Here is a 17748-nt window from a genome sequence, read left to right as displayed (position 1 = left end):
CTCAGTTTATCAATCTGTAAAATGAGAATTATAATAGCCCCTACCTCCAGGGGCTGTTGTAAAGATCAAATGAGATCATATTTTCAAAGTGTCTGGCACAAAGTAAATACTATATAAGTATTAGGTATTATGATTATTAATTACTTGTGTCCATGTGGGTTTACTCTGCAGAATGTAAGCTCTTTGACAGCAAGGAATGCTTCGTTTTTGTCTTTGTGTTCCTAGTGCTCACTACTGTGCTTTAGAAATAGTGCTTAATAAATGTTTGTTGAATTAAATTGCAGTTTGTGTGGGTAAAAAAAGGAATTCTCTTGAGATACAAATTAAACTAGACGCCTTCTGAGATCCCTTCCAACTCTGAGGTTCTGTCACCAACAGTTTTTTAAAATAAATATAATTTTTACTATCTTTTTATATTTGCCTATGTATTCCCTCATATTTCTCTTTCTCAGGAGAGGAGTTCTTGAAAAAAGAATGAAAAAGAGAGGAAAAAACCTAAATGAATCTAACATATCAAAATAGTTATTGTTGTCTTTTACATTTGCTAATGTATTCCTTTCATCTTTCCCTCTGTGGGGGAGTTCTTAATAAAGAATGAAAAAGAGAAAAAAATTCAATAAAACCAAGCAACATATCAAAATAGTCTGACATTTTGTGTAGTATTCTATATCCAGAATACCTGTTTTTTCTGACAATAACTTCTAATAGAAATTTGGTCAAAAGTCATTCGAAATAAGCGAAAAAGGAATAGAATAAGATGCAGAAAACTTAGGTTTCAAGTGAGCAGACAAATATATTTTTAGCCTCTAGGGGTCTAGGGAATCTGCATACATCTCATCAATTTCTCTTTCTTTCTTTGTGAAATCTTAATTTGCATGGTGCACTTTTTTCTCCTCCTATTTCCTGGGACTGACAGCTGCATCCTAAAGTCAAAAGATGGACTTGAGTATTGACTATGTCTGGTCTTAGCGGTGTGTCTTGGGGCAAGTCACTGAATCTCTTTTAAGTTTGGTTTTCTCATGTGCTAAACTAATTACCTTAGAGAAGTGTTATGAGAGAGAATTTTACAAACTTTAAAGTATTATATGTGTAACATAGTTTGATTATGTTTACAATTATTCTTCTTATGGTAACATAATGGAATGGTGTAATTTTATTTTCTTATACAATCCTCTTTATGCACTGGCTCTTCAATGGTCTTCTACTTATTTAGTCAGTAGTCAGCCAATAAACATTTATTAACTACATTCTATGTGCCAGGCACTGTGCTAAGTGCTGAGGATAAAAATAAAAAAGAAAGAGAATTGTTGCCCTTAAGGATCATGTAATCTAATGGGAGAGAACAGCACACACAAGAAAGCTAAAAGGTGGGGAGAGGGGAGGGCTGAGACATGAGAGTATGGTGGAAAAGTCTGAGAAATTTAATTGGAAATACAACATAAACAAGTCTGTTACATCTTAGGCACAATAAAGTCTTGACATTCACTTGTTTTTGTTTTTTTAACTGTGCTCCATTCTAATTTTGTCTGACCCTTGTCTCATTTCCTGATCCTTATTCTTTTTCAGTCTCTGCAGAAGATCTCAAGCTGACTATGATTAAAAGCAATTTCACTGTCTTCCATCCTACGGTATTTGTCCTACTTGGTATCCCAGGGCTTGAGAGCTACCACATCTGGCTTTCTATTCCCTTCTGCCTTATGTACATGACTGCGGTGTTGGGTAATGGTGTTCTCATACTTGTTGTGCTTGTTGAGCGCAGCCTCCATGAGCCCATGTACATCTTTCTTTCCATGTTGGCTGGCACTGATATACTACTGTCTACGACTACTGTGCCCAAGGCCCTGGCCATCTTCTGGTTCCGTGCTGGGGAGATTGCTTTTGATGCCTGCATTACCCAGATGTTTTTTATACATGTTGCTTTTGTGGCTGAATCTGGGATCCTGCTGGCCATGGCATTTGACCGATATGTGGCCATTTGTACTCCCTTAAGATATACAACAATCTTTTTTTTTTTTTTTTTTAATATATTTTATTTGATCATTTCCAAGCATTATTCGTTAAAGACATAGATCATTTTCTTTTCCTCCCCCCCACCCCCCATAGCCGACGCGTAAGTCCACTGGGCATTAGATGTTTTCTTGATTTGAACCCATTGCTTTGTTGATAGTATTTGCATTAGAGTGTTCATTTAAAGTCTATCCTCTGTCATGTCCCCTCAACCTCTGTATTCAGGCAGTTGCTTTTTCTCGGTGTTTCCACTCCCATAGTTTATCCTTTGCTTATGAATGGTGTTTTTTTTCTCCTGGATCCCTGAAAGTTGTTCAGGGACATTACACCGCCCCTAATGGAGAAGTCCATTACGTTCGATTATACCACAGTGTATTAGTCTCTGTGTACAATGTTCTCCTGGTTCTGCTCCTCTCGCTCTGCATCACTTCCTGGAGGTTGTTCCAGTCTCCATGGAACTTCTCCACTTTATTATTCCTTTGAGCACAATAGTATTCCATCACCAACATATACCACAGTTTGTTCAGCCATTCCCCAATTGATGGGCATCCCCTCGTTTTCCAGTTTTGGGCCACCACAAAGAGCGCAGCTATGAATATTTTTGTACAAGTCTTTGTGTCCATTATCTCTTTGGGGTACAGACCCAGCAGTGCTATGGCTGGGTCAAAGGGTAGATATTCTTTTGTCGCCCTTTGGGCATAGTTCCAAATTGCCCTCCAGAATGGTTGGATCAGTTCACAACTCCACCAGCAATGAATTAATGTCCCTACTTTGCCACATCCCCTCCAGCATTCATTACTTTCCTTTGCTGTTATGTTAGCCAATCTGCTAGGTGTGAGGTGATACCTCAGAGTTGTTTTGATTTGCATCTCTCTGATTATAAGAGATGTAGAACACTTCTTCATGTGCTTGTTAATAGTTTTGATTTCTTTATCTGAGAACTGCCTATCCATTTCCCTTGCCCATTTATCAATTGGAGAATGGCTTGATTTTTTGTACAATTGATTTAGCTCATTATAAATATGAGTAATTAAACCTTTGTCAGAGGTTTCTATGAAGATTTTTTCCCAATTTGTTGTTTCCCTTCTGATTTTAGTTATATTGGTTTTGTTTGTACAAAAGCTTTTTAGTTTGATGTAGTCAAAATTATTTATTTTACATTTTGTGATTCTTTCTATATCTTGCTTGGTTTTAAAGCCTTTCCCCTCCCAAAGGTCTGACATGTATACTATTCTGTGTTTACCCAATTTACTTATGGTTTCCTTCTTTATGTTTAAGTCACTCACCCATTTTGAATTTATCTTGGTGTAGGGTGTGAGGTGTTGATCTATTCCTAGTCTCTCCCACACTGTCTTCCAATTTTCCCAGCAGTTTTTATCGAATAGTGGATTTTTGTCCCAAAAGCTGGGATCTTTGGGTTTATCGTATACTGTCTTGCTGAGGTCGTTTTCCCCCAGTCTATTCCACTGATCTTCCTTTCTGTTTCTTAGCCAGTACCAAATTGTTTTGATGACTGCTGCTTTGTAATATAGTTTTAGGTCAGGGACTGCAAGGCCCCCATCATATGTGTTTTTTTTCATTAATTCCCTGGATATCCTTGATCTTTTGTTCTTCCAAATGAACTTTGTTATGGTTTTTTCTAAATCAGTGAAGAAGTATTTTGGTAGTTCAATGGGTATGGCACTAAATAGATAAATAAGTTTGGGTAGGATGGTCATTTTTATTATATTGGCTCGTCCTATCCATGAGCAGTTAATGTTTTTCCAATTGTTCAAGTCTAGTTTTAGTTGTGTGGCGAGTGTTTTGTAGTTGTGTTCATATAGTTCCTGTGTTTGTCTTGGGAGATAGATTCCTAGGTATTTTATTTTGTCTAAGGTGATTTTGAATGGGATTTCTCTTTCTAGTTCTTGCTGCTGAGCTGTGTTGGAGATATATAGAAAAGCTGATGATTTATGTGGGTTTATTTTGTATCCTGCAACTTTGCTAAAGTTGTTGATTATTTCAATTAGCTTTTTGGTTGAATCTCTAGGATTCTTTAAGTAGACCATCATGTCATCCGCAAAGAGTGATAACTTGGTCTCCTCCTTGCCTATTCTGATACCTTCAATTTCTTTATCTTCTCTAATTGCTACTGCTAGTGTTTCTAGTACAATGTCAAATAGTAGAGGTGATAATGGGCATCCTTGTTTCACTCCTGATCTTATTGGGAATGCATCTAGTTTATCCCCATTGCAGATGATATTAGCTGTTGGTTTTAGATATATACTGTTTATTATTTTTAGGAATGACCCTTCTATTCCTATGCTTTCTAGTGTTTTTAATAGGAAAGGGTGTTGTATTTTATCAAAGGCTTTTTCTGCATCTATTGAGATAATCATGTGGTTCTTGCTAGTTTGCTTGTTGATGTGGTCAATTATGTGGATGGTTTTCCTAATGTTGAACCAGCCCTGCATCCCTGGTATGAATCCTACTTGATCATGGTGAATGATCCTTCTGATCACTTGCTGGAGTCTTTTTGCTAGTATCCTATTTAAAATTTTTGCATCTATATTCATTAGGGAGATTGGTCTATAGTTTTCTTTCTCTGTTTTTGACCTGCCTGGTTTTGGAATCAGTACCATGTTTGTGTCGTAAAAGGAGTTTGGTAGAACTCCCTCTTTGCTTATTATGTCAAATAGTTTGTATAGTATTGGGGTCAACTGTTCTCTGAATGTTTGATAGAATTCACAGGTGAATCCATCAGGCCCTGGGGATTTTTTCTTAGGAAGTTCTTTGATGGCTTGATGGATTTCAATTTCTGATATGGGATTATTTAAGAATTCTATTTCCTCTTCTGTTAGTCTAGGCAGTTTGTATTTTTGTATATATTCATCCATTTCTCCTAAATTGGTGTATTTATTGCCATATAATTGGGCAAAGTAATTTCTAATGATTGCCTTAATTTCCTCCTCATTGGAGGTGCTGTCCCCCTTTTCATCTTTAATGCTGTGAATTTGCTTTTCTTCCTTCCTTTTTTTAATTAGATTGACCAGTACTTTGTCTATTTTGTTTGTTTTTTCAAAGTACCAGCTTCTTGTCTTATTTATTAAATCAATAGTTCTATCACTTTCGATTTTATTAATTTCTCCCTTAATTTTTAGGATTTCTAATTTGGTTTTCTGCTGGGGGTTTTTAATTTGATCGCTTTCGAGTTTTTTCAATTGCATTTCCAATTGATTGATCTCTGCTCTCCCTTGTTTGTTAATATGAGCTTTCAGGGATATGAATTTGCCTCTGATTACCGCTTTGGCTGCATCCCAAAAGGTTTGAAAGGATGTTTCGCCATTGTCATTTTCCTTGATGAAATTATTAATTGTTTCTATGATTTCTTCTTTAGCTAAACGGTTTTGGAGTATCATATTGTTTAATTTCCAATTGGTTTTAGATTTGGTTTTCCATGTACCATTACTAATCATTATTTTTATTGCCTTGTGATCTGAGAAGGCTGCATTCATTATTTCTGCTTTTTTGCATTTGTGTGCTATGTTTCTGTGACCTAATGTATGGTCAATTTTTGTGAATGTGCCATGTGGTGCTGAGAAGAAGGTGTATTCCTTTTTATCCCTATTTATTTTTCTCCATATGTCTATTAATTCTAATTTTTCTAAGATTTCATTCACTTCTTTTACCTCTTTCTTATTTATTTTTTGATTTGATTTATCTAAATTTGATAATGGTTGGTTTAAGTCTCCCACTAGTATGGTTTTATTGTCTATTTCTTCCTTCAATTCTCCTAGTTTCTCCATTAGAAATTTGGGTGCTATATTATTTGGTGCATACATGTTGATTAATGATATTTCCTCATTGTCTAGAGTCCCTTTTAACAAAATATAATTACCTTCCCTATCCCTTTTGATCAGGTCTATTTTTGCATTGGCTTTATCAGATATCATGATTACCACTCCTGCCTTCTTTCTATCAGTTGAGGCCCAGAAGGTCTTACTCCATCCTTTAATTCTGACCTTGTGGGTGTCAACCCGCCTCATGTGTGTTTCTTGAAGACAGCATATGGTAGGGTTTTGGATTCTAATCCATTCTGCTATTCGTCTACGTTTTATGGGTGAGTTCATCCCATTCACGTTCAAAGTTATGATTGTCATTTGTGGACTCCCTGGCATTTTGATTGCCTTCCCTAATTCTAACCTTTTCTTCTTCGGCTCTACCTTTTAGTCCAGTGATTTACTTTGAATCAGTCCCCCTTGTCCCCTCCCTTGATGTTTCCCTTTTTAGTCCCTCCCTTTTTGTTCCCTCCCCCTCCCCCCTCTCTTTCCCTCCCTTTTTGTTCTCCCTCTCCCCCTCCCCCCCTTGGTTTTCCCTTCTCCTTACCCTTGCTGGGTAAGATAGAATTCAAGATTCCAATGGATCTGGATGTTTTTCCCTCTCAGAGTTGATTTCCCTGAGATTGAGGTTTAAGTAACCCCCCCCCCTCTCTTCCTCTCCTTCTTATAGGAGTTTTCTTCCCCTCCCCTTCCCCTGTGAATCTTTGTGTGAGAACCATTATTCTATTTGGTCTTTCTTTACCCCCTATTTATACATTACATTTTCCCCACATATTAGTATACATAGGTTGATATAAATGTAGTCCTTATAGAAGAGAATTTGAGTAAAAGAAGATAACATTTTTCCCCTTTCCTTAATATTTACCTTTTCAGGTATTCCTTGCTCTTTGATTTTCGGTATCAAACTTTCCACAGAGCTCTGGTCTTTTCTTTGCAAAAAGTTGGAAGTCTTCTATTTTGTTGAATGCCCATACTTTCCCTTGGAAGTATATAGTCAGTTTTGCTGGGTAGCTGATTCTTGGTTGGAGACCCAGCTCTCTGGCCTTTCTGAAGATCATGTTCCATGCCTTACGATCATTCAGAGTAGAACTTGCAAGGTCTTGGGTGACCCTGATTGGCATTCCTTTATATCTAAATTGTCTTTTTCTGGCTTCCTGTAGGATTTTTTCTTTTGTTTGATAGCTTTGGAATTTGGCAATTACATTCCTGGGAGTTGTCTTTTGGGGGTTTAGTGTAGAAGGTGTTCTGTGAGCTCTGTCAGTGGATGTATTGCCCCCTTGTTCTAGAATCTCTGGGCAATTTTCTTTGATTATATCTTGTATCACCATGTCCAGTTTGGTGTTTATTTCTGGCTTATCTGGGAGTCCAATTATTCTTAAATTATCCCTTCTCCCCCTATTTTCCAGATCTATCACCTTGTCGGTGAGATATTTTATGTTCTCTTCTAATTTCTTGGTATTTTGGCTTTGCTTTATTGATTCTTGCTCTTTTACACGATCATTGTCTTCCAGCTGCCTGATTCTGGCCTTTAAAGCCTGGTTTTCTTTTACAGTTTGGTCAAACTGGTTTTGTAGATGCGTGAATTTCTTTTGCATTATTTCCAACTTTTCCTCCCAGAAGGCTTCCATCTTTTTGGTCATTTCTGATTCAAATTCTTCATAGGTTTGTGGAGAGTTTCCATTTCCTTTGGAAGGTTTTGGAGCATTTTCTTTTATATTATCTTCTGTCTGCTCTGTATTTTGTATTTTGGCTCCATAGAATGTGTCCAAAGTCGCCCCTTTCTTCTTATTTTTCTTGGTATTTTGGGGCTTCTGTGGTTCTGTGGAGTTTGCCATTTCTGAATGTGGAGGATTAGTTTTTCTTGTCTCTTTCTGGTGTTCAGGGGCTTTAGTCCTGGGCAGATAGTTCTATGAGCTTTCCCTGGGTTAAACTGAATATGCCTCACTGGAACTGGAATGGAAGGGTCGGACCACGAGGCCACACTCTCCCCCTGGCTCGATTTCCGGAAGTTGCCTTCAGAATCGCTGGCCGTGAGGCTGTTTCGTCGGCCTGCGGGGGGATGGGCTGCCGCTTCCCCAAGCTCCGAGAGCACAGACTTTCACTGAGACTTGGATAGCAGGATCCAGCCCGTGAGGCTGTCTTGCCCGCCCTGAGGGTTGCTGTTGTTTTGACCAGCTCTCTGCAGCGGAGGCCCCAGGCAGTAACTTTCACCCGGACCAAAGGGCTCTCTGCATCGGAAGCCCCAGGCAGTAACTTTCACCCGGACTGGGACTTGGGTAGAAGACCCTGAGGGTTGTTGTTCCTCAGACCCTGCTCTCTGAGCCCGGCGCGGCTGCCGCTTCCGGGAGCCTTGGACTCTGCGCTCCTACCCCTGAGGTCCGAGTGATCTCGGGTTCTGGCTTTTAAGGGGAGCCGTACCTTTTGAACCGGGTCCAGGTCCAGGAGGAGGGTTCCCAGGGTCTGTGCTGTTGATCGTTTTGAATTTCGGCGCCTTAGGAGCTTCTAGTTTGAGATCGGTCGGGAAGGGTTTTCCGGAGATCTGAACTTCAGCTTTCTCTAAGCCGCCATCTTAACCGGAAGTCTCGATATACAACAATCTTAACACCTGCAGTGATTGGGAAAATTTCCCTGGCTATTTGGGGGAGGAGCATTGGGACAATATTTCCCATCATTTTCCTGCTTAAGAGGCTGCCATATTGCAGGACCAACATCATCCCTCACTCATACTGTGAGCACATTGGTGTGGCCAGACTGGCTTGTGCTGACATTACTATCAATATCTGGTATGGTTTCTCAGTCCCAATGGCATCAGTATTAGTTGATGTTGCACTTATTGGCATATCTTACACCCTGATCCTTCGTGCTGTCTTCAGATTGCCCTCCCAAGATGCCAGGCACAAAGCACTCAACACGTGTGGCTCCCATATTGGGGTCATTCTACTTTTCTTCATTCCATCATTTTTTACCTTCTTGACTCACCGCTTTGGCAAGAACATCCCCCACCATGTCCATATTCTCCTCGCCAATCTCTATGTTCTTATCCCTCCCATGCTCAATCCTATCATCTATGGGGCAAAGACCAAGCAGATTAGGGACAGTATGTCTCGCATGTTCTCTATCATGACCAAAGGGTAAGGAGCGCATGGTCTGGATAAACGCTTGGTGGTCTTTTGTAGAAGATTTTATGAAGGAAGTAGAGGTTTGGTGGGATAGCCAAGAAATAGTTTTTGCCCTCGAGAGATGTTTTAAAAATATAAAGAGTCAGGAGACAAAGTCCAATGTAGTTCTTGTCAGATTAAGGATTTATCCCTATAAATTTCATATCCCAAATCATCATTGTCACTGCCTGTACTCTACTATCACCATCAATCCCTAAAGCATTATGCAACCATCATCATGCAGTGTTACCATTATCTTTGTCTTCAAAAGAATAATCTGATTTCTCTGTTTGGTAATGTTCATAGAGAATGACGAATAAATCATTCCTTCCCTTGGCCCTTGGGGAACTTTTGAAATAAGCAAAAACAAAGATGAACTTTGGAGGATCTAAATAAAATAAAATGAAAAACAATTAGCAAACACACTTGTGGGCAGCTAGGTTGATAGTGGATAGAGTGCCAGGCATGAAGTCAGGAAGACACCCTAAATTAAATATGGCCTCATAAACTTACTAGCTGGTTGACCCTGGGCAAGTTGCTTAACCCTATTTACCTCAGTTTCCTCATGTGTAAAATGAGCTGGAGAAGGAAAGAGTATACTATTATAGTATCTTTGCCAAGAAAATCCCAAATGAGGTCTGTGGCAGTCCAGCCCATAGGTATTATAAAGAGACAAGGTTTGTGAATGGGCACATGGCCATTCTGCGCATGGCAATGAACTCGGTTCCCAGGGTGGCTGAATTTAGGGCATGAAACCCTGCTTCCTTTTGTTTCACTCACCTGAGGATAAAAATCCCACCTTCACCTTGTTGTAATTTGCAATTATCCAATGGCAATACACTATGTAACTCATCTATATGTATTGAGGCATTATGTAACTTATCAATATGTATTGAGTTCATTTGCGTATCAAAGAGAATAAATTGGGAAGCCAGCTCCTCCTCTTCTTCTCCCTCTCCTTCAGCTTCTCCTTCTTGGACCAGCTACAGGTTTGCTATCTCCACCTTTCTCTCTCCTCTCTATCTTTACCTGAGGCCTAGCCTTTGGCCAGGTGTCTCTCTCTTTCTTTTCCAATGCTAATACCTAGCATTCTCTAATTCTATTAGTCTCTATTCATTCTCCCAGCTGAGCTATATCATCCTTGACCAGTGTAGTGTTAACCAGGATCTCTGGGCGGAAAATAGCCTTTCAGTGACATCCATTGATCGGAGCATGGCTGCGGCTCCCAAATATTAATAATATTTGATTACTGACTTATTATTGACATCTCAAAAGCTTGGCTCCTTCACGCCCTTCACGGGATCCAAAACTTCTATCCCTTTTCAATTTTCCTACCATAAAGCTTCTCGATGACAGGAGGCTTTATTCTGGCATCTTGAATTTCTGCCTCCCCACCCCCTCCACCCCCAATAATGCAAAGACCACAATTCTATAGATCCCCCCCTCCCACTTCAACTGTGATATAACTATTTACAAAACCAAACAGTACATTTTATGCTAATAATTCCCTATTTACAGAAGAAAAAAGGCTAGTGTTCTAAAAGCCCCATCACACGCAGACCTGGAGTCATCAGCCCTACAGAGCCCTACAGAAATGACATTTGGTCAAGCAACCTCTTCTGCTTTCTTCTTCCGCTTATTTACCAAGCCATTGCTCAGAAACACAATTACTTTTTTTTTTAAGGTTTGATTCTTGATTTGTGCACTCCTGGGTCTACTGGCAGATTTAAAAAAAAAATTAATGTTATATGGACTTGACTTGTGCATGGGGTATTGTTTTGATTGGAAGTGTTTGTTTATTTTTGTAGAGTCCTTTTTTTTTTTAAATTTTGCATTGAGAGTTTATTGCTTGATGTAGATTTCTCCTATACATTCCAGGAAGGCAGAAGTCATTTATTATATTTCTTTCACATTCTTTGTGGAGTCTTTTAAATAGGGTTTTGTTTTTGTATTTTTTTTTCTGGTTTGTTTTTTTTTTTTCAAACTTACCAGTCGTTAAAATTTGAAGAGAGCGTGCTGTGGCCCCATGGGTGATGCAGTGATGAAGAAGATGGAGAAAGGGAGCTCATGGTCTGGTTTTCAGTGCAAGGAAATGGTGGGTGGTGTGGAAGAATGGAAACCTGAACTGGTGGCTGGAGAAGGCTGCTATCCTTGGGAAGATGATTCGTGGACCTTCACGTGTTTTCTGAATGAGCTCGGATGAGTGTAGAACTTATCACACATTTTGCAGAGATAAGGTTTATTAGAAGGATGCACATGCATGTGCTTTTTGCGGTTGCTGCTCTTTGCAAATTGCCTGTCACAGCCTTCGATTTCACACGAATTCACAGGTTTTTCACCTGTGTGAATTCTTTTGTGAATCTTTAAATTCTTTGAGGGGGCAGGAAAGGGACAAGGGAACGGTTTTCCCCAGTGCGGACTGGGATGTGGTTTACAAATTTGTATTTGGCTTTGAAAGGTTTCCCCTCTCGCAGACACTCTTCCCAAAAGCAGATGTGATTAGACTGCTCTGGACCGCCAGCGTGCTCCTACGTGACATGAATTACCTACCCGAGCATGGTGCTGAAAGTTTTGTTGCAGGACTTTTGGGGGTTAGACTATAGACTTGGGTTCAATAGACTTACATATACATGCTCGTGGCGAGCAGCCATGCTCCTGTTCATGTGCCAGTAGCCATGGAGCTGGGTAGAAGCGTAGTGCTCTGAGCTCGGGCTGGTGATCTGAGCACAGTGATCAGACCGCCAGTACAGGTCCCCAGAGAAGCCCAGGCTCATCCGCACATTCACCACATTGGGTGAAGCGTGGCTGGCCTCTTGCTCATGCTGTCGGGGGAAGAGAAGGTAGCCCGAGGCGTCGAGGTGCCCGTGGGGCCCCGCCTGCCTCTTGTCTTTCTCTTTGTCTCCATCTCTGTGTCTTTCTCTTCCTCCCCCCCCCCCACGTGCCCAAACCTCCGGGTAACAAGTTGCAAATTGGTTATTGCCTCTCTTCCTTATAATCTATTATTAATAATGAAACAGGTAGAATTCAGGCATTTTTATGACTTTTTAAGTTCGTCATTCAATTTTTAACGGCGCAGGAACATAAACGTTAAAGAACAGATAGGCTTTGGATTTTACATATGCTCTCTTGCTCAAGGAGTCAGAAGAGAAGAGTCAGGCAAATCATTGCCCCAGCTCAGTCTCCCGAAATGGAAAGTTCATTACCGACATATTTGTCCAGATATATCTCAGACTGTTCTTCTGGCCTCAGTGGGTGAAGGCATCCCTGGCAGCAGCTGAACTCCATTGCCACTTTAGTGATAAGATTCCTCCCCCTACTCTTCACTTACTCCATTCTCACTCAAAATCCATGTGCCAAATGTTTGAGTTATTTTAGACATCGTGTACATCTTATCTGAGAGATTAATCTTCCAAGGAAAGAAGGTAATGCTGCCTTGTAAGGCATAGCCTCACTTCAGTATCTGTATCAAAACAAACTGAATATTTCTGTCCCATTCAGTTGTCTTCTTGGCTGCCCTAACTTTTTTGATAGAGGGGGTTTGATGTTCCTTATTAAAGTGACTAACCCTTGCAAAATAAATTGGGATACATGTGACATCCACTAGATCTAAGTAATTATCCTGTGACCTGATGATTTATCTGCCCTTAAACCGGAAACCCTGAGGCATCTCTGTGGTGTAGTGGATAGAGTTCGGACATCAATGTCAGGAAGACATCTGCAATTCTGGCCTCAAACTTACTAACTGGGTGACCCTTGGCAAGCCCTTAATCCTGTTTGCCTCTGCTCCTCATTTGTAAAATGTGTTGGAGAAGGAAATGGCAAAGCACTCCAGGATCTTTGTCAAATCCTCCTCCCCCACAAGGAGTCATGAAGAGTCAGACACCATTGAAATGACTGAATCACTAAACCTAAAGACGGTCTCCGTACTTTTCAAGTCTTTCAGCACCTGACTCTGTTTTCCTTTCTTCCCCTCTTCCCCCGTTTTATTATGGGATATTATTGTCCACAAAGATACTTCCTCAAACTGATCCCAAGCATCCCATTTGCCCAGCTTCCTTAAATCCCGTGATCTCTCCTTTACTCCACCTCAGCATCTCACCATTACCCATAACTATTTTACTTCCCTAATTTGAAACTGACATTTCCCTGTCTGTCCATAACCTTTTATTAGTGCACTTTTCTCTATGCTTCCCCTCCAAAACCTATTCTTTGCCCTCACTGAAGTATATAATCTCTCCACCCTCCAATCGTTTGTCAGGTCATTAATACTTCTCTGATTTCACTTTGCTCCCTCTCTGATCTCAACCTAATAGTCAACCATTTCAACATTATCTGGTCCTCTGCTTTTGAATTTTTTGCTCCTTTGTAGTCTCACCTCTTGCCTCTTGCCACACATGAATCCGAGATTACTCCTATCATTCACTTCCTCTGTTCTTAATCTTGTACTACTGAACATAGTTGGAAGAAGTCTCAGAAACATACTGATTGGATCCTTTATGCATTCATGTCATTTAACTCAATTTGTCTTCTTGAAGAAAGGCAGTTTAAAAAAATTCCCAATTGATTTCCTATCTCATCTCCCAAGAAGCTATTTAAACCTTCTCTCTCCCCATTCCCCCATGAATTAGTTCATTACTATTAAGTAATAATTATTAGCTAACATTTGTATAATATTCACTATGTACCAAGTACCATATTGAGTTCTTTACAATTATTATCTCATTTGATCCTCACGACAACCTTGGGATTAAGCGTCATTATTATTCTTATTTTAAAGATAAGGAAATTTAGGCAGAGGTTAAGTGACTTGCCCAACTAGTTACACAGCTAATACATGTTTAGTAAGTCAGGTCTTCCTAGCTCCAGGCTGGGTGCTACCACCTAGTTATAATTAGCTAGCACAGGACATAGGCAAACAACAAAACCAAGCTTTAATAATGGGTTGCAATACTGGTATAGTTTGATTTGATGATATTCGTGTTTGCCTCTTCACTCCCCTTAAGCCTTCTTGTCCATTCATTTGAGAGAAAAAGAATGAAAATTGTGAAGGGAAATTTAAAATGGAGAATTTTTTTCAGAGTGTTCTAAGGAAATAGGGGAAGAAAGAAGCTGTGGACTGGAATGCTTCTTGATCTCACTCAACAACTAGATTCCCCTCATTTGGTACCATTGACCATTGTATTCCTTGGCGGGGCTTCTTTCTGCTTCCTTCTGATAATTGACACTTCCTTTTTGCTCTGATCTTGTCTGTAGTTCATGTCTACCTGAGTTCTGCCTTCCTTTATGAATGGAGCCTGAGAGATAATTGTTTATGCTCTTTTTTAAAAAAATTGCACTTCAGGAGTGGACCACCATGCTTCACAACTGAAGACCCAGAATGCTTTTCTCTTTATCTGTTTCTATCAAAAAATGTTCAGAAGTCTCCCCAACAGCAAAGGAAATGGGATTTCAAGAACTCTAGGAAATATTTTGCTCATACATAGTTGCTGGGGACTGCTAAGGAGTCGCAAGAATGAAAGACTGGAACATTATCAAAGCAAGGATAATGAACGTTTATTGTAAGCAGCAAACAAGATTTTAAGCTCTTCTTGAGAGAAACAATCTATCCTCCCCAATCCTCCCCAGAATGTGAACAAGGGAGTTAACCCATTCTCAGGATTTCTTGGAATTGTTTATGCAGCCTTGAACTGAGATTTCTATGTTTTGGCATACTCAGCCACAAACACCTGGGAAGAGGAACTCTATTTCCATGAGGTCATGAAAGGTTCACTGCAATTCCCCCTTTTTGTTTATGCCATCCAATTCCCTTTGGTACAGGGTCCGATTGATAGTTTTTTTTTTTTGGTAATATAGCAAAACTAGTAATTAAAGCTTTTAGTAAACAAGGCAAGCATAAGCAGATAAACAAAATCACAAATGCATCAACTACAAGAAGACTAATATCATGAAATAAGGAGGAAAACAATCCTTTTCTAGTTACAATCCAATTATACAAAGACTTGCTGTGGTTCAAGGTCCACCTGTAAGGATGAATCAATATTCTGAATTAATATGCTGAGATCATTAATATCTTTGATGATATTATCATGGTCCCATAATCCCTGTAATTGTAATTTAATTTTTTCCAATATTTTTGTGTCATTATTTGCTGTTATGGGTAGTAAGCAAAATGCAGTATATTTTTCTGCATATATATATTTACATATATATAAATATATTTATATATTTAACAATCACATTTCATGCATGTTTTCAATGACAAATATTCTACTTCATTTGTTAGATCAATCATATTTTTCTGTAACATAATAATACTTTTGTAAAAACTTATATATCAATTTCTTTTTGTCTTTCTAATGCTGAGGTTACATTAGCAGCCAATGCTTTCAAATAATTGACATCATATTCAAGAGTATGTAAGTTATAAACTGATTGTGCCAAAGATACAGAACCTATTATACTAGAAGCCAGAGCAGAAACTAATGCTACTATGCCTAATGCAATACAAGTAATACATCATTTACGCCGTTGTCTTATTTTTTGTTGCAATACATGAAGAATTTGATCCCCTGGACTACCATACCATGAATCTTTATGGTCAGTGGCAAAAAGGGCCATGCATAGTCGCTTGATGATTAAGACCAGCCCATCCACTTGTGATCCTATACAGTAACTGATCCTACGATTGCTACAGGTTACATTCCAATATTTAACTCCTTTGTTTGTTATTTCGGTAATGTCCAAAGTTTCAGGATGATTTTTTACTGTAGTTATAAAAGCATACTGCCCCTGTTAGGCAAGCTTGAATGTCTAATGTAACACTTCTATTTACTGGTTTTTGGAGTTTCCCATTATTAGTAACATTAATATAATGAGACATATTTACTTTATCCAATGCCAGGGCTATCTTTCCATAATCAGTCAAAATCTGTGTGAAATTGGCAGAATGTAACCAATTAGCTCTGGGGGCATCACCCACAAAGGCAAGCTGTATCCTCCTATAAAACAATCATGAAATTTATAAGAATCCAGTTTCTTTCCAATACACCTTGTGTCGTTATGCCAAGATACCCAAATCATATTTTTCCAATGAATACATGATGCCCTTTTAGATCTACGTGATAGCAAGGGTGGAAACATATTAACAGCATCTCTTTGTTCATATTCTATCACATATGGACAAATAGGTCTTTCTTGTCCCCAGTACTATCACAAGATTTCCCTAGCCAACTTAGATATTGTAGTTGGCCATAACCTGCATATTTTACCCCGTTGTCTACACGATAAGGTCATATCCAGAAAGAGTCTGACAGGTCAGGATGACCATAATAATGAGCTTGCACATATTTAGACACATATTCTTTAGGATATACCTTTTTGCCCTGGGAGATCTTAGACCTCCTAAGGCTCCATTAAGGTACCAACTTTTATTTTTTTATTTATTTAAATAATTTCCCCAAGGTTACATGACTCATATTCTCTCCCTCTCCTCTTCTCTTCCCCTCTCCTGGAGCTGACAAGTAATTCCACTGCCTTATACATGTATTATCACTTAATATCTATTTCCATATTATTCATTTTGTATTTAGACCCAGGTCCTCCCGAGGGTTGGTACTTTATCCACTGTCTCATCTAACTGCCCCTGCTTAATGTATTCTTGACAGATTTTCACAGGGTCTTTCTAACTACAAATCTATTTTTCATTAATCTAACAAACCTTGTTATATCCATTTTCTGTGATATCCACATCACCATTCCCTCATTCTGAAACTACTTCCTCAGCTAGGCAAGGCATTGACTCTTGAATTTCAAGGATTCCAAGATATTTTCTTTTTTCCTTTCTGCCCTTTAAGTTATCCAACTGAATCTGAGTTTGGAGGCACTAAGGATTGGGACCAAGTATTCAAGATAGAGAAGTGCTTTGAAGATGGCATATGATTAGATGATTTTATTTCATTGTAGAGAATGACTTTAATCTGAGCCATATCAGAGAGAACATTTGTTTTATTGAATTATTCATCACAAATAGTAGTGATTTCTGTGGTGGAAAATGGGACCTCTGAAGGGAATCTGTTGCATAAATTCATAAATTCTAAATAACATCAATTTGCATTTATATATCACTTTAAGATTTACAAAACATTTTCTGAATGGCAACCTTGTGACGACATAGATAGCCCTAAAGTCATAAGGTTTAGAGAAATTAAATGAGATGCTCGTGTTCACCAACCACATGGTTAATATCAGACTCATTGTCCAAAGCTGGGGCTCCTGATTTCAGTTTCACTGCTTTCCCCCACTATATCATGCAGTTTCTCAAAGGGGTTACAACCAAGCCTGGCTGTCCTGGCTTCCTTCAAGTTCTAGCTTAGACAGTGCCTTCTCTAAGAAGCCTTTCCCAATCCCCCTTAATTAGAATGATTTTCTTCTCTTGATTTTCCTCATTTCACATCTTATTTGTACACAGCTGTTTTCTTGTTTGTCTCCCTATTAGACTGTGACCTCATTGAGAGCAGAGACTGGTTTTTGTTTTCATTGCGCTCCCAGTGCTTAGCACAGTACCTGACAGATAATAGATATTTAATAAGTACTTGTTGATTGGCTAAGAGGTTTGAATAAAAAGTTGTTTATTGAGTGGTCAAACTCTTCTGCTTGGTTTTTAGGATCCCTTACAATCTGTTTCCAGCCTATCCTCCCAGACTTCTTCCAGAACTCTATGTGATCCAGACAAACTAGCTTACTTGCTGACCTCTGTATAAGACATT

The 17748-nt window shown here is 39.1% G+C and overlaps 2 protein-coding genes and 2 pseudogenes across 2 annotated transcripts in view; 3 read left to right on the top strand and 1 right to left on the bottom strand.

Annotated features, from left to right (window-relative positions):
* Positions 1-17748, top strand: part of LOC100022359 (olfactory receptor 56A4-like) — a 187540-nt gene that overhangs the window by 18355 nt on the left and 151437 nt on the right. The gene's annotated exons all lie outside the window — the stretch shown is intronic.
* Positions 1-17748, top strand: part of LOC100024598 (olfactory receptor 51I2-like) — a 62551-nt pseudogene that overhangs the window by 18388 nt on the left and 26415 nt on the right.
* LOC100024641 (olfactory receptor 52B2-like) lies at positions 642-10612 on the top strand. Its single transcript, XM_056795098.1, has 2 exons — positions 642-1988; positions 8409-10612. Exons 1-2 carry the CDS (start codon positions 1593-1595, stop codon positions 8958-8960), a joined length of 948 nt encoding a protein of 315 aa, XP_056651076.1. The 5' UTR covers positions 642-1592; the 3' UTR covers positions 8961-10612.
* LOC100619182 (zinc finger protein ZIC 1-like) lies at positions 10969-12192 on the bottom strand (annotated as a pseudogene).

Source organism: Monodelphis domestica, chromosome 4 (genome assembly GCF_027887165.1).
Source record: "Monodelphis domestica isolate mMonDom1 chromosome 4, mMonDom1.pri, whole genome shotgun sequence".
Classification (NCBI taxonomy): domain Eukaryota; kingdom Metazoa; phylum Chordata; class Mammalia; order Didelphimorphia; family Didelphidae; genus Monodelphis; species Monodelphis domestica.
The sequence above is the reverse complement of the archived record's forward strand: the minus strand, read 5'-3'. Positions and strand labels throughout refer to the sequence as shown.

Excerpts from the sequence above, each read along its gene's own strand:
- LOC100024641 (XM_056795098.1), top strand. The coding sequence starts at position 1,593 with ATGATTAAAAGCAATTTCACTGTCTTCCATCCTACGGTATTTGTCCTA. Across the intron at positions 1,989-8,408 it reads TGGCCATTTGTACTCCCTTA|CGATATACAACAATCTTAAC; the intron begins AGATATACAACA and ends AACCGGAAGTCT.